The 14729-nt window shown below is 33.5% G+C and overlaps 1 protein-coding gene across 1 annotated transcript; it reads left to right on the forward strand.

Annotated features, from left to right (window-relative positions):
* Window positions 1-1024: 1024 nt before the first annotated feature.
* On the forward strand, window positions 1025-5006 carry LOC112777673 (beta-galactosidase 15). Its single transcript, XM_025822069.3, has 13 exons — window positions 1025-1364; window positions 1452-1820; window positions 1898-2041; window positions 2143-2231; window positions 2322-2427; window positions 2512-2599; window positions 2684-2802; window positions 2907-3068; window positions 3163-3466; window positions 3555-3898; window positions 3988-4202; window positions 4294-4573; window positions 4677-5006. The coding sequence occupies exons 1-13, from the start codon at window positions 1188-1190 to the stop codon at window positions 4782-4784; spliced, it is 2505 nt and encodes an 834-aa protein (XP_025677854.1). The 5' UTR covers window positions 1025-1187; the 3' UTR covers window positions 4785-5006.
* Window positions 5007-14729: the final 9723 nt, after the last annotated feature.

Below are 14729 nucleotides of genomic sequence, written 5' to 3' on the forward strand. Positions count from 1 at the left end.
TAATAATAATAATAATAATATTATTATTATTATTATTATTATTATTATTATTATTATTATTATTAATAAATATAGCATAAGTATGTTTTTTTGCTTTGTTGTAAATAAGAATAAGAAAATGCAATGAAAAATAAAAGAAATAGGCATGAGGATATAAGTGTAAAACTCATCTCGATGTTTAATTTTTTTTTCTTTTATTCATACATTTGGGTCCTATTTTATACTTTTTTTTTTCTTTTATATCTCATGTTTTTATTTTAATATACCAAATCAAGCACAAAAATGATATATTTGTCGATATACTTTACTATTTACTTGTAAATGCATATCTTAACATATAAAAATTAATTTTAACAAAATGCTTAAATATAATGTTTGTGCCATTATTACTCTTATTTGAATATAAATTTTCACTTATGAGTTACCAAAATAATTTAGCCAAGCCAATGAGTAATAGCTCAAATGGCATAGACTTCCCATACTCAATTAAGAGGTTGCGGGTTTGAGCCTCCTATCTTTCCAAATTTTTTGCCAATGAATAACAGCTCAAATGGCACAGGCTCCTCATACTCAATTAAGAGGTTGCGGGTTTGAGTATCCTATCTTTCCAAATTTTTGTCAATGAGTAATAGCTCAAATGGCATAATCTCCCCATACTCAATTAAGAGAAATTTTTGCCAATGAGTAATAGCTCAAATGACATAGTCTCCCCATACTCAATTAAGAGATTGTGGGTTCGAGTCTCCTATTTTTGCTTTGACCCTGAAAATAATAAGATAAGACTCGTTAATTCTTTTCCCGCCTTTGAGAAAAGATTAAGAATCTTACTATGAAAATATTTGGAACGATGTGTCACGGTTAGATTAAAGAGTGAGTAAAACAAGGAAGGATTGTTAAATGATGATAATGAATTCTAAAACTTAGTAATATGGATATGAGATTCCAAGTTACCAGTTTTGAATAGGATAAGAGATAAACAGAAACTTAAAAAGGAATATGATAGATATAGCTGAGATAAAAAAAAAATCATAACTGCTCATCAATCATTTTGAATTTGATAATCATGATAGGATAACTATGATTTTGAATTTTGAGTGTGTAACAACCTAGCTAGGTAAACCCTCTATATCTATGGACACAGTACATGAACTTCAAATCACTGAGCATTGAGTAATTAACAATCCATTATGGACTCAACAAAGAGATTCTTCTCTATAGCGTTGTTCTTGTTCCTTCTTAGCTTCTCCTTTTTTGTTTCCACTGACTCGATCCATGTGTCTCATGATGGAAGAGCCATCAAAATCGATGGAAAACGTAGGATTTTGATATCTGGATCAATCCACTATCCTAGAAGTACACCTGAGGTAACTAATATTTATTTATAATAATAATGATTTTGTGTATGTCACGTTCTATATTCATATTAATTAGTTGATTTTATTATTTGATAGATGTGGCCGGATTTGATTAATAAAGCTAAAGAAGGAGGGTTAGATGCAATTGAAACGTATGTGTTTTGGAATGCGCATGAACCAAGTCGTAGATCATATGATTTCAGTGGCAACAAGGATCTTATTAGATTCCTCAAGACTATTCAAGAAGCTGGACTCTATTCTGTTCTTCGCATTGGTCCATATGTTTGTGCTGAATGGAATTACGGTGGGATTCCTGTGTGGGTTCATAATCTCCCCGGTGTTGAGATTCGAACTGCAAATTCTGTTTATATGAATGAGATGCAAAACTTCACTACCCTCATCGTTGACATGGTCAAGAAAGAGAAACTCTTTGCTTCTCAAGGTGGCCCCATCATTATAGCCCAGGTATATATATAACAATCTCCATTTAGTTTTGATGCATGTTTTAGTTTTTTATTCTTATTTTTGTTATTTCATTTTAGATTGAAAACGAATATGGGAATGTCATGGCGGATTATGGAGATGCCGGAAAAGCTTACATCAATTGGTGTGCAAATATGGCTGAGTCTTTGCACATTGGGGTTCCATGGATCATGTGCCAACAACCTGATGCTCCTCAACCAATGGTATATATACATTTATATTTTTACATGATTAATGTTTTCAAGATTATATATATTATAGTCTCTAATAATAATCTCTATGTGTATATGTTAATTTAATTTAGATCAATACTTGCAACGGTTGGTATTGTCATGATTTCGAACCCAACAATCCTAACAGTCCAAAGATGTGGACTGAAAATTGGGTAGGCTGGTACGTGTATCTCTCTCTCTCACTACCTTATATATTTTCTCATTTATTATTGGAATTCTTGTCTGATATTTTTTTCATAAATTAATTAAGGTTCAAGAACTGGGGTGGCAAAGACCCTCGTAGAACTGCTGAAGATGTTGCCTATTCGGTGGCTAGGTTTTTCCAGACTGGAGGCACATTTCAAAATTATTACATGGTAAATTATATTAATCATAAAACTTATACATATAAATTGTTTTAGTTAATTTCATACTAAACGTGTATATTTATTTTTGGTCAGTATCATGGTGGGACTAATTTTGATAGAACCGCTGGTGGACCATACATTGCCACTTCATACGATTATGATGCTCCTCTTGATGAATATGGTAAAATTACATTGATAAAGAATCTCATTTTCTAATATTTTTCCATGAATGATCCTTGAGTAATTAATTAATTATTGTGTGTAGGAAACAAAGCTCAACCAAAATGGGGTCACCTCAAAGAACTCCACAGAGTTTTGAAGTCCATGGAAGAGAGTCTTACAAACGGGAACGTTTCCCAAATTAATTTTGGCAACTCTATCACGGTACAAAAATATATGAAAACAAAATTACAACTCTTCATTATTTTTTCCCTCTAATTGAATTAGAACAATAATAAATAATTACTTTTCAACAATAATTATTTCAGGCCACTGTGTATGCCTCAAAGAAATCATCAAGTTGCTTCTTGACCAATGCCAACACTACCACTGATGCTACTGTTTCATTTAGAGGAAGAACTTATGCAGTTCCAGCATGGTCTGTGAGCCTTCTACCTGATTGTCAAAATGAAGAGTATAACACAGCCAAGGTATCATATAACATAATTAATTAAATATTTTAAGTTTAATTTATTATTAATTATTAATTAACTTGACTTGTATGTCTTGTTATTGTTATAAAAGGTGAATGTGCAAACCTCTGTGATGGTTAAAGTAAGCAACAAAGCTGAAGATGAGCCGATGTCTTTGAAATGGACATGGAGGGCTGAGAACGTTGACCATGCTCTTCTTGCTAAAGTCAACGCCTCTGAGTCAGCACACGAACTCATTGACCAGAAAGATGCTGCTAATGATGCTAGTGACTATCTTTGGTACATTACAAGGCTCCACCTTGATCAGGATGATCCTGTTTGGAGTGATGATATGTCCCTCAGAATCAATGGCAGTGGCCATGTTATCCATGCATTCGTCAATGGACAACATATTGGTAAACAATGTTTCACACCATAATAACCTTAATTAATTAATTAATCAATTAAATAATATTTCATATCCTTTGTTTGTTATGTGGATAGGGTCTCATTGGGCCACTTATGGAATTCACCATGACAAGTTTGAGACAAAGCTAAAGTTGCAGCCTGGAAAGAACACTATCAGCTTGCTTAGTGTCACTGTTGGACTTCAGAACTATGGTGGTAACTTTGACAAATGGCATGCTGGACTTGTTGGACCAATTGAGTTGATTAGTAAAAAGGGTGATGAGACCATAATCAAGGATATCTCTGAACACAAATGGTTGTACAAGGTTGGATTGCATGGTTGGGATCACAAATTCTTCAGTAGTGACTCACACTTCGCTTCCCCTTCCAAATGGGAATCTCAAAGTCTTCCCACTAACAGAATGTTGACTTGGTACAAGGTAATTACGATTCTCAGCTATCATCTTCACGTGATTAGTTAGCATTTGACATACTAACTGTGGTGATCTTGTGTTTATTTAATTACTAGACAACGTTCAAGGCTCCTCTGGGGACAGACCCTGTTGTGGTGGACCTGCAAGGTATGGGCAAAGGCTACGCTTGGGTTAACGGCAATAACATCGGCCGCATCTGGCCGAGTTACTTGGCCGGCGAAGATGGTTGCAGCGATGACCCATGCGATTATCGCGGCCAATATGATGACTCAAAATGTGTTTACAATTGTGGAAAGCCCTCTCAAAGATGGTAAAATGTTAACCATTAACATAATAATCTATGTCACTAATTAAGATGTTATTATATGTTTATGGATTAATAATTGTGATTGATTGTTTAGGTACCATGTTCCACGGTCATTCTTTGTTGAAAACGGAGAGAACACATTGGTTCTGTTTGAGGAGATTGGTGGAAATCCATCACTTGTGAATTTCCAAACAGTGACTGTTGGAAGTGCATGCGGAAATGCACAAGAGCACAAGACATTGGAGCTCTCATGCCAAGGTAGACCAATCTCTGCCGTCAAATTCACAAGCTTCGGCGATCCACAAGGTATCTGTGGATCATTCTCCAAGGGAACTTGTGAATCCCACAATGATGCTCTCCCCGTTGTTCAAAATGTAAGACTCTCTTACTCCTAATTATTATTGCATTGCTTTTGTGTTTCTACTAATCAAGTTGTTAGCAGGATACTAATTTGAGTTGATGTTTTTAATGTTGTAGGCATGTGTTGGCAAAGAAACATGTTCAATTGATGTTTCAGAGAACACATTTGGTGCAACAACTTGTGGAGATGTTCCTAAGAGGCTTGCAGTGGAGGTCCTCTGTTAGAAGGGGATTAATCAAAATTAAGATAATGGAAGCATAGATTTTTAGGGTTAGTTTATGGTAGTATATGAATTTTCTTTGTTCTCATTTAACAACTTGTTAATTTGAGCTTTCAAATTTCAAATTATATATATATAGCATTTTTGCATATATCTAAGTTATTTTTCTGCTCATCAACGTTGAATAATAAGCTCTTACATTATAATCTAATTAATAATTCTGTTATTCTTGGTTGTTACCTTTCAACAATAAGCACTCACTGGGATTTCGCTAGGCTCGAAAAGAAAAACTGAAAGAAAAATTGCTATCCTGCGGATTCGTAATTGCATTAGTATTTCATTAATAACAAAACAATATGTTGATCGATTATTTACGGAAAAGTTCAGTCCGAAGTTGTTAGTTTCGAAGACGACATTAGATAGTTAAATCAAATCTTTTAGTTAGCAATCAGCAGTATCTATTAAGTGGCATTTTAAAATTTAATCTAAACTTATCTTTTAGTTAAATAAAATTAATGTTTGTTGTAAACTGAAAATCAAAATTAAAATTTGTTATGAAAACTACCATAATTTTGTGAAAAAATCAGTATATCAGAGGTGTTACCACTTTTATAGTGCTAAGTATAATGATTATAAAATTTAAATTAAATAAAAAAGTGATTGTTTTTTAAAAATAAAAAATATAATTAATTAAAAAATAAATTAATAAAATATTATATTTAAAAATTGAATAAAAATAATATTTAAAAAATAAATAGCCAATTTTTTAAAAAAAGAGCGAGGAGAAACACATCATATAAATCTTGAAAGTCAACAAAGAACCACTACTGAGTACTGACTAATGTAAGTCTGAAGGGCAAATGGTCGGTGAATTTGATTGGGACGTTATGACACGTGGCAATATCACATTGGCGTGACTGTGTAAGATAATAATCCAGCTTGGTCATCATTGACTATAATATCACACTTATTTTCACCAACTTATTATTGGTGGCTGACGTTGTCTTCCTTTCCACAATTCTTCATTTCTTCTGCTGCTTTTTTCAGGACCAAAATTTCTACTATAATGTTTTTTTTTTATTATATAATTATGTTTTTAATTTAAATTATGCAAGTACAATTTCCATAAACACTCGTTACTTTTATTTTCTGATTAAATATACTAATAAATTAATAATAATATATGTGTTATAATTCATTAAAAAAAATGTATGTGTCTCTCTACCTTTACTTGTGGAATTTTTATTTTTAATATTGAAGTGGTAGTGATGTTTTTTTTAAATGTGGATTGTTGAGATGTTATACTCAAATGTGGAATCGTTTAATTAGAGAAATAAAAATCAGACCGTCCGATTTATTATAGGTACAGAAATCGAACCATCTGATTTCTAGAGGTACATAAATCGGACGGTCCGATTTGTAGAGGTACAGAAATCGGACCCAAGAATTTGTGTACTTCTACAGTTTTAAAAAACACAAAAAATTACAATGTTAAGGTATATTACCACTTTTCCTTCTGTAACCAAAAAAATTAGCCTTACTTGTGTGTATGTTTTTTTAAGAATAAATTTATATATATATAATTTAGTGATCATGAAGTGTATTCTTTTTCCGACCCATTTAATAAAAGAAAAAACATTGCGTTCTTCTTAAATCTTAACCACATATATACATCTGACATGATTTAATTATTTATTATAGTGAATGATCCCTCGTGGACATAAATGAGTTACAAAATTAATGTGGTGATCCCTTATGTTTGTTTCTACATATATGTATGGAGTATGGAAGACTCTGATTCCTTTCAACTCAAGCATTAACAATGTTTCTGATTTGCTATCCCTACAAGTGCTTCTCCATTATCTTGTCGCAGCGCGATTCCAGGACTTAATTTTTTTTTTTTTTTATTTCTCTGAAGCACCTTTAGATTGAGAGTGTGAGTATCATTTTAGAGAAGCCAATCCATGCATCTTGTTAGAATTTTATTTATTATTTTTTTTAGGTGTTACATATCATAGCCCATATTGTTAACGTGGTTTCTCAGCCTGGGAAATCGTAGAATAATTCTTGATTACTAGACCATATAATATTACTCTACTTAACAACATTATCTCTTTTAATAATGTGATCATAAATGTTCTGAGGAAATAGAGTGTTCATGCAGATGTCTTGATTAATTATTACCAACGATTGTCAATAACTCTTTTGTCCCCATCAATTGTCACTGTTGAATCATATGTTGCTATATATAATCTAACCGATCAATATATAGTTTTCAATAACCCTAACACACACAAACTATATATAGTATTGTTCCACATTAACATGCATTTACTAGTTAATTATTAAAAGGATATATTAAGATATATGAACAAGTACAACACTGTGGAGCCATGCAATGCATAGTGAATTTCAAAATTATTTTATAAGTGAGAAGGAAATTTGTTGGCAAAAATTGATATAAAATAAATATATGGTTGAGGACAAACCGGCTGAAGAATGAGGTAAGAGAAAGTGGGTTTGTGAGTGCCAAAAGCTTCATAGTGCTTTGCTGGCTCACCGCTTATTACCCAATCAATATGCGTTGTCTGTGGATTTTTAAATACAAAATATAATAGCTTATATATATATATATATATATATATATATATATATATATATATATATATATATATATATATATATATATATATATATATATATTTGTGCAATCCCAAGGTCCAAATGAGATGTGTCTTTGGAGTTTGGACGGCTTATCCATTGCCTTTTTTTTCTTTTAAAAAAATTAATTGATATTAGTTGATTTTTTAGTTGGACTAATTAACTAAAAAAAAAGTTGCGAATAACACTACAAAAAAATAGAGTTATTTTAACACTTTATTTTTTAACACCATAATTAAATGTCAAAATTAATATATATTTTTGACAAATATCATAAATGTCAAATTTTCTATATTTTCTTGATGAATAATTTGACCGTAGAAAATTACTCATCAATTTTGACACTCATTTGTTTTCAATTTACTCCACTATTTTTCTTCTTCTTTGACTCTGTTAATTTTGACATTACACTGCTCTCAGTTTATGATTACTACTCATTCTTTATCTTCAAAATCTCAAGTTATTTTTTAGTTTCAAGATCTCATCTCATTCTTTGTTAAAATTTTTTGTTGAGAATATTTTATAGTCAATAAGTGTCAAAATAAATAATATTTTTGACAATTAATAAGTATCATAAAAAATATGTTCTCAAAATTTTCTAATAAATTATTTTTGACAGTCAATATTTATCAAAATAAGATTTAAATTTTTTTCACAATCACTTATATGTTAAAAATACTATTTTTGACAAAACTTTTATTAACATATTTTCATAGTTAAAATAGTGTCAAAATTTATTTTTTTGACAAATTTTAATTTTCTTTTACACATTATAACCCTAAAAAAAATCTATATTATTGTAGTGTAATATTTGTATAGTGATGGTCTGATGGATATAGCTAGAGATTTTATGACCTACCAACAAAACGTTACGTTATGTCATGTATGATAGAAATACACACTCTAATTATGTTCACTAATTAATGAACCAATAAGAATATGCGAACTTTGATTTCATGAGTTTTCCTTGGAATCTATATATGAGAGATGAGATAATATTATTATTCTCTTGGATCTAAGAAGCAGTGTCTCCTTCCTCTACTCTCTAGAAGTATATATACGGCGATGTGATGTGTCAGTCCAAATTAGAGAAGAATCTTTGGCATATATTATCATCAATCACTATCATGGAGATAATCAATAAGCATGTGTGTGAAGTGTGAAGTGTGATTGATATATATTCAGGGTTTTCTGCGTTGTAAATCTAAAATCCTTGTTGTTTTGAGCTGTATTAATGTGTATGGTTTCCATATCTTATCATACAGATTTATGCACATGACAAGCTAGGCCAGGATATATATGACATGTTCCATATAGTTTTGTATCTTACGGAAATTTGTATATTAGGAAATTAGTCTAGCAATTTCACAAATACTCTACTCTACTTCTAAGAATAAGGTTAACTTTTCTTATCTTAATTAACGTACGGTAAAGTTAAAACGTAATAATTTGGTGTTCGATATGTTAGTCTATTACCACATTATTCTTTATTTCCATTTATGTCCTTTTCATTCTCAACCTTTAGACAGCATTATTATTATGAGTATGTAGCTGCACATTGTTTTACTACTTTCTTCGTCCTAACACCCTTACAAATTTAGGCTGACAATGGCTAGGGTAAAGTAGGATTTGAATCCTACTCTAATCCTATTTACGGATTAAAAATTTTATTAAAATTTTATTTTATTTTATTTATGGGTTGAAAATCTCTTAATTCTAACTATATTCACATTCTAAAATTTTAAATTCTATTCTATTCTATCCTACTCATAGAAATATCAAATTTTTTTAAAGCAAATATAAAATTTATCATTCTAAATTTCATACTATTAATAAAATATAAAATAAAAAATTAAATTTAAATTTAAATTAAAAATAATAAAATTTTAAAGAAATCCAACATAAAATTACAAACATATATATTATTATAAATATACAAGTGCTCTAAATTACTAAATTAACTAACTAGTTTAGTAATTGTTCACTTATTGCAAGTCATTGTATAAGGAAAGTTGTGGGTTCAACTCTCATCTCCTTCGTTATATATCTAATCTTATAAAATGTATGTTATATATGAGGTGCAGATAGGGTAGAGTACACCCTAAGTCTGTACCCTACCTTATCCTGCAGATATATCTGGACCGATCTCTATCCTATCCCACCTTCTACAAAATAATTTTCTTATATATATAGACACTAATTTACTCATTGACTTGTATATCATTTTGCACTATAAATTAAATTAAACATTTATTAGTAGTTTACTTAGATTTTTTATTAGATCAAATAGTAAACATTGCCAAAAGAAGTTAGTTAAATGGAAGTGGATGAGCCAATAACTAATAAGTCGTAACTCTAAATTTTATTTAACGCTTTGTTAAAGCAGAATTTAAATTTCTGACAATTTTTAAGAAAGTGAGTAAACTAACAATTTTCAATTTGGTTAAGTGGACACCTTTTATTATTACCAATTTTACCCACATGATTAAAAGTAAACTCCTAAAAAGCTCTTCAGTATTTTTTCTAAACATATTTATGAAGGATTTTGAGAAATTTCAACAATAATATTAGAAACAAGAAAGTTATATGAAGAGTGTATTATTCAATCTGTGAAAAAGATACAATACATAGGGGTATATATAAGTGATAGAAGAATCAAAGTAATAAGAGCATACAATTCTATAATTAATATACACATATTCTATATAAATATAAATGATACTAATTATTCTCTAACATCCCCTCTCAAACTCAAGTGGGAGCTAAAGATATCATCTTGAGTTTAGATAGTAGAATTTGAAAACCAGTAGGATGATGAGCCTTCGTGAAGATATCAGTAGTCTGATCCAGAGTTCCAATAGCAACAAGGCGAACAGTATCAATAAGGAGACGTTGCTGAACAAAATGACAATCAATATCAATGTGTTGGGTGTGTTCATGAAACACATCATTGTGCGCAATCTGAAAGCACTGCGATTGTCACAAAAAATATCGGTTGGGGATGACTGAGGAGCACCCAAATCTGCAAGAAGCCAACGAATCGAGACAACCTCATCGGTGGTGTCAGCTAGAGCGCGGTATTCAGCTTCTGTGCTTGATTGAGCAGTGAACTTTTGCTTCTTAGCTCGTCAAGAAATGAGAGCATCGCCAAAAAACAAACAATAACTAGTAGTAGAACGACGATTAGTGGGATCACCAGCCCAATCAGCATTTGAGTACGCTTGAAGGGATAAAAATGAATGGATAGAAAAATAAAGGCCATGAAATAGGGTACCTTTGATGTAGCAAAGAATGCGAAGAACTGCCGCATAGTGAGTAGTACGAGAAGCTGATAGGAACTGGCTAAAAAAATTAACTGGATAGGCGATGTCCGGTCGGGTGACAGTCAAGTAGACGAGACCTCCAACTAACTTTTGATAAAGAGTAGAATTATCCAAAACAGTGCCATCTATAGGATAAATCGAACATTAGGCTCAAGGATTTTATTAGTAGTTCGCTAAGGTTTTTTATTAGATCAAGTAGTAAACTTCGTCAAAGGGAGTTAGTTAAATGGAAGTGGACAAGCCAATAACTAATAAGTCGTAACTCTAAATTTTGAAATAGAATTTAAATTTTTAATACTTTTTAAGAAGGGAAATAAACTAATAATTTTAAATTGGTTAAGTGGACACCTTTTATTGTTATCGGTTTCACCCACATGATTAAAAGCTAATTCCTAGAAAGCTTGCCAGTATTTTTTCTCTGCGGTGATGTAGTAGAAAACCCTAAACCTTGTGACAATGTTTTTGTAGAGAAACTTTCGACTTCTCTGGGCAGTAATACTTGCTAGTGGTTCTGCCTCAATCCACTTAGTGAAGTAGTCGATTCCTATTGTGAGGTATTTGATTTGTCTCGGAACTTGAGGAAATGGTCCGAGCAGATCGAGACCCTATTTCGTGAATGGCCATGGTGAGGTGACGCTAATAAACTCTTCAGGAGGTGCAACATGAAAACTGGCATGCTTCTGACAATGCGGATACTTTTTAATGAACTCAATCGCTTCTCTTTGTAAGGTTGGCTAAAAGAAGCCGGCCCGGATAACCTTCTTGGCTAATGATCGGGCTCCCAAATAGTTTTCACATATGCCATTGTGTACTCCCTCCAGAACCTCCTTTATATTGGAAGTCGGGACGCACTTTAAGAGACGTATTGATATTCCTCTTTTATATAAAATATTGTGGACCAATGTGTAATTTTGTGTTTCTCTTATGAGTTTTCGAGCTTCATTTTTATTTCTAGGAAGGACGTCAAATTTAAGATAGTTTACTATGGGGGTTATCCACCCCAAATTCTGATTGATTATAGCTATTATGTCTGAGTTGTCATCTTCCTTTGCTATTGATGGCGATGGAGGGTTTCCTGGATGAGGCTCCTATTGTTGCCCCCTAACTTAGTTCTGGTTAACTTGGATAGGACATCTACTCGGGCGTTGATTCCCGAGTTATGTGTCGGACCTCTCCTTCCGAGAACTGTGCTAATTGTTCCCGTGCTTCGTCTAGGTATTTCTTCATATTGGAGTCTTTGTCTTGATAAGTGCTATTAATTTGTGAAGTTACCACTTAGGAGTCACTGGACACTATCAACCTTTTTGCCCCCACTTCTTTAGCCAGCTTTAAACCAGCAAGCAAGGCTTCATATTCTGCTTGATTATTGGAAGATGAAAACTCAAACTTTAATGAGAGTTTTATCCGAGTTCCTTGCTCACTTTTCAGGATGACACATGCTTCACTGTCGGCCTTATTGGATGACCCATCCAGGTATAAGCTCCATATTGTTAGGCTTCTCCGACTTTCAATTTATTCAGCTACGAAGTTGGAAAGATATTGAGGTTTGATTGTTGTCCAAATTTTATACTTCAAATCGAACTTGGGTAGTTCTACAGCCCACTGCAACATCTTTTACACTAGGTCCGTCTTTTGTAGATTGTATTTCATTGGTTGGTTAGTACAAACCTTTATAGTGTGAGCCTGAAAATAAGGCCGAAGCCTTCAAGAGGTGAGGATAAGAGCATACGCGAACTTTTTCATCTTTTGATAGTTCAATTCTACTATTTGTAAAGCTTTGTTGACAAAGTAGATAGGTTATTGTCCTCTGATCAAGGCTGAAGCTATAGCTCGGCTTGCCACTGCTAGGTGGAGGACGAACTCTTCTCCTGCTATAGGTCGGATAAGTATGGAGGGTTGACCCAGAAAGGCTTTGAAGTCTTGAAAGGCTTGTTCGAATTCTAGAGAGCATCTAAATTGCTTTCCTTTTCTGAGGATCGAGTATAGGGGTAGTGATTTCAATGATAACCCTGCTAGAAATCTGGATAGTGCTGCCAACCTTCCATTTAATTGTTAAACTTCTTTAAGACAGATCGGGCTCTTCATGTCTAGTATAGCTCTACACTTGTTCGGGTTTGCCTTTATGCCTCTTTGAGTTAGCATGAAGCCTAAGAATTTTTTCACCTCTACTGTGAAGGTGTATTTTGAGGGGTTTAGCCTCATTTCATTCTTATTGTATAAAACACCTCGAAGAGGTCGGACAAGAGTGTTGAGTTGACCTTGGTTTTAACTTTTAACAAACATGTCGTCCACATATACCTCCATAAGTTTCCCTATGTGGGGAAAAAATACCTTGTTCATCAGTTGCTGGTATGTGATTCCGGAATTCTTTAATCTCAATGGTATTACTACATAACAATAGTTAGCCTTTGGAGTGATGAAAGAGGTATTTTCTTGGTCTGGCTTATACATCGGGATTTGATTGTATCCCGAATAGGCGTCCATAAAGGACAGGTACCGATAACCTAAGGCTGAGTTGACCAGAGCGTCAATGCTCAGGAGAGGGTATGGATCCTTGGGGTAAACTTTATTGAGGTCTGTGTAGTCTATACACATTCTCCACTTTTCATTCTGCTTCTTTACCAGGATCATGTTCGCCAACCACAATGGAAACTTTACCTCTCTTATGAATCCTGCTTCTAATAAGCCTTGCACTTGTTCTTCCACGACCGGTGTCCACTCAGGTCCGAGTTTTAGATCCTTTTGTTGAATAGGTCTGGAACCCGGATAGATGACGAGCTTGTGAGACATCAGGTCAGGATCTATACTAGGCATGTCGGAGACTTTCCAAGCAAAGAGGTCGAAATTTTGTCTTAGGAGGTCAAAGAGCTGTTCTTTCAGATCTCCTTCCAGATTGGCCCCCTATATTTATTATTTTTTTAGGGTGATCTCCAATTTGTACTTCTTCTACCTTTCCTTCAGGTTGACTTCCTTTTCCCCCAGACTGCCTTTTAAAGTAAGGTTTTCATTATAACATTTAAATGCTAGTTTTTTATCCCCCTTTATGGTGGCAATTCCTTCTGCAGTGGTGAACTTCATGCACAGATAGGGTATAGAGACAACTGTTGCAAGTCGGTTTAAGGTCGTCCGACCTATTAGGGCATTGTATGTTGACATGACGTTAACCACAATATAGTCGATGCTTAACGTTCTTGACTTTGTGCCCTTTCCAAAGTGTATAGAGAGATTTACCCGAGAGGTCGGATCGGCACGTCGCCTAGCCCGAAGAAGTCATCCAGGTACGCCTTTAGATCCTTTACTTTCAATCTGAGCTTATAAAATGCGAGTTGAAATAGCATATTTGCCGAGCGGCCTCGATCCACTAGTGTTCTATGAAGGTTTGCATTGACGAAGATCATTGTTATCACCACTGGGTCATCATGGCCAAGTGTTATACCTTGAGCATCTTCTTTAGTAAATGAGATTAGGGGTGTTTAGATCCAGATCATTCAAAAAAAAAAAAACAGTGAAACCGCACTGATCCAAACAGCTCAATTTTGAATGTTTTTTTGGATTTTGAATTGGTTTTATTGCGGTTCGATTTGGTTTGTAGTTCCACTCTGCACCACCAAACCAAACTGAACCACATATAATAATAATACCCATACGACCATACTCCCTTAGTCCCTTACCTTTCCCCACAGTGCTGCACACACTTATTTCCCTTTCCCCAAACATACACAAACCCTAATGGCCTAACCTAAAGAAAGAAACCCTTCTCACAACTCTTCACTATCACTCACTTTCACCGAGTCACCGTATCATACCTCACAGACTCACACACACCTCACTCACTCTCACCGTCATACGCCGACTCCGTCCACTGCCTCCTCTTCTCAACGATACCCTCTGCCGCCTCCTCTTCTTGGTGACGCCGCTGCCGCCACCTCTTCTTGATAACATAATAGTTTTTACTTTTTTTATAT

The sequence above is a fragment of the Arachis hypogaea genome, chromosome 19 (genome assembly GCF_003086295.3).
Source record: "Arachis hypogaea cultivar Tifrunner chromosome 19, arahy.Tifrunner.gnm2.J5K5, whole genome shotgun sequence".
NCBI lineage: Eukaryota > Viridiplantae > Streptophyta > Magnoliopsida > Fabales > Fabaceae > Arachis > Arachis hypogaea.

Coding starts and splice junctions, on each gene's coding strand:
- LOC112777673 (XM_025822069.3), top strand. CDS start 1,188: ATGGACTCAACAAAGAGATTCTTCTCTATAGCGTTGTTCTTGTTCCTT. Junction 1,821..1,897: donor GCCCCATCATTATAGCCCAG/GTATATATATAA, acceptor ATTTCATTTTAG/ATTGAAAACGAATATGGGAA. Junction 4,574..4,676: donor CTCTCCCCGTTGTTCAAAAT/GTAAGACTCTCT, acceptor TTAATGTTGTAG/GCATGTGTTGGCAAAGAAAC.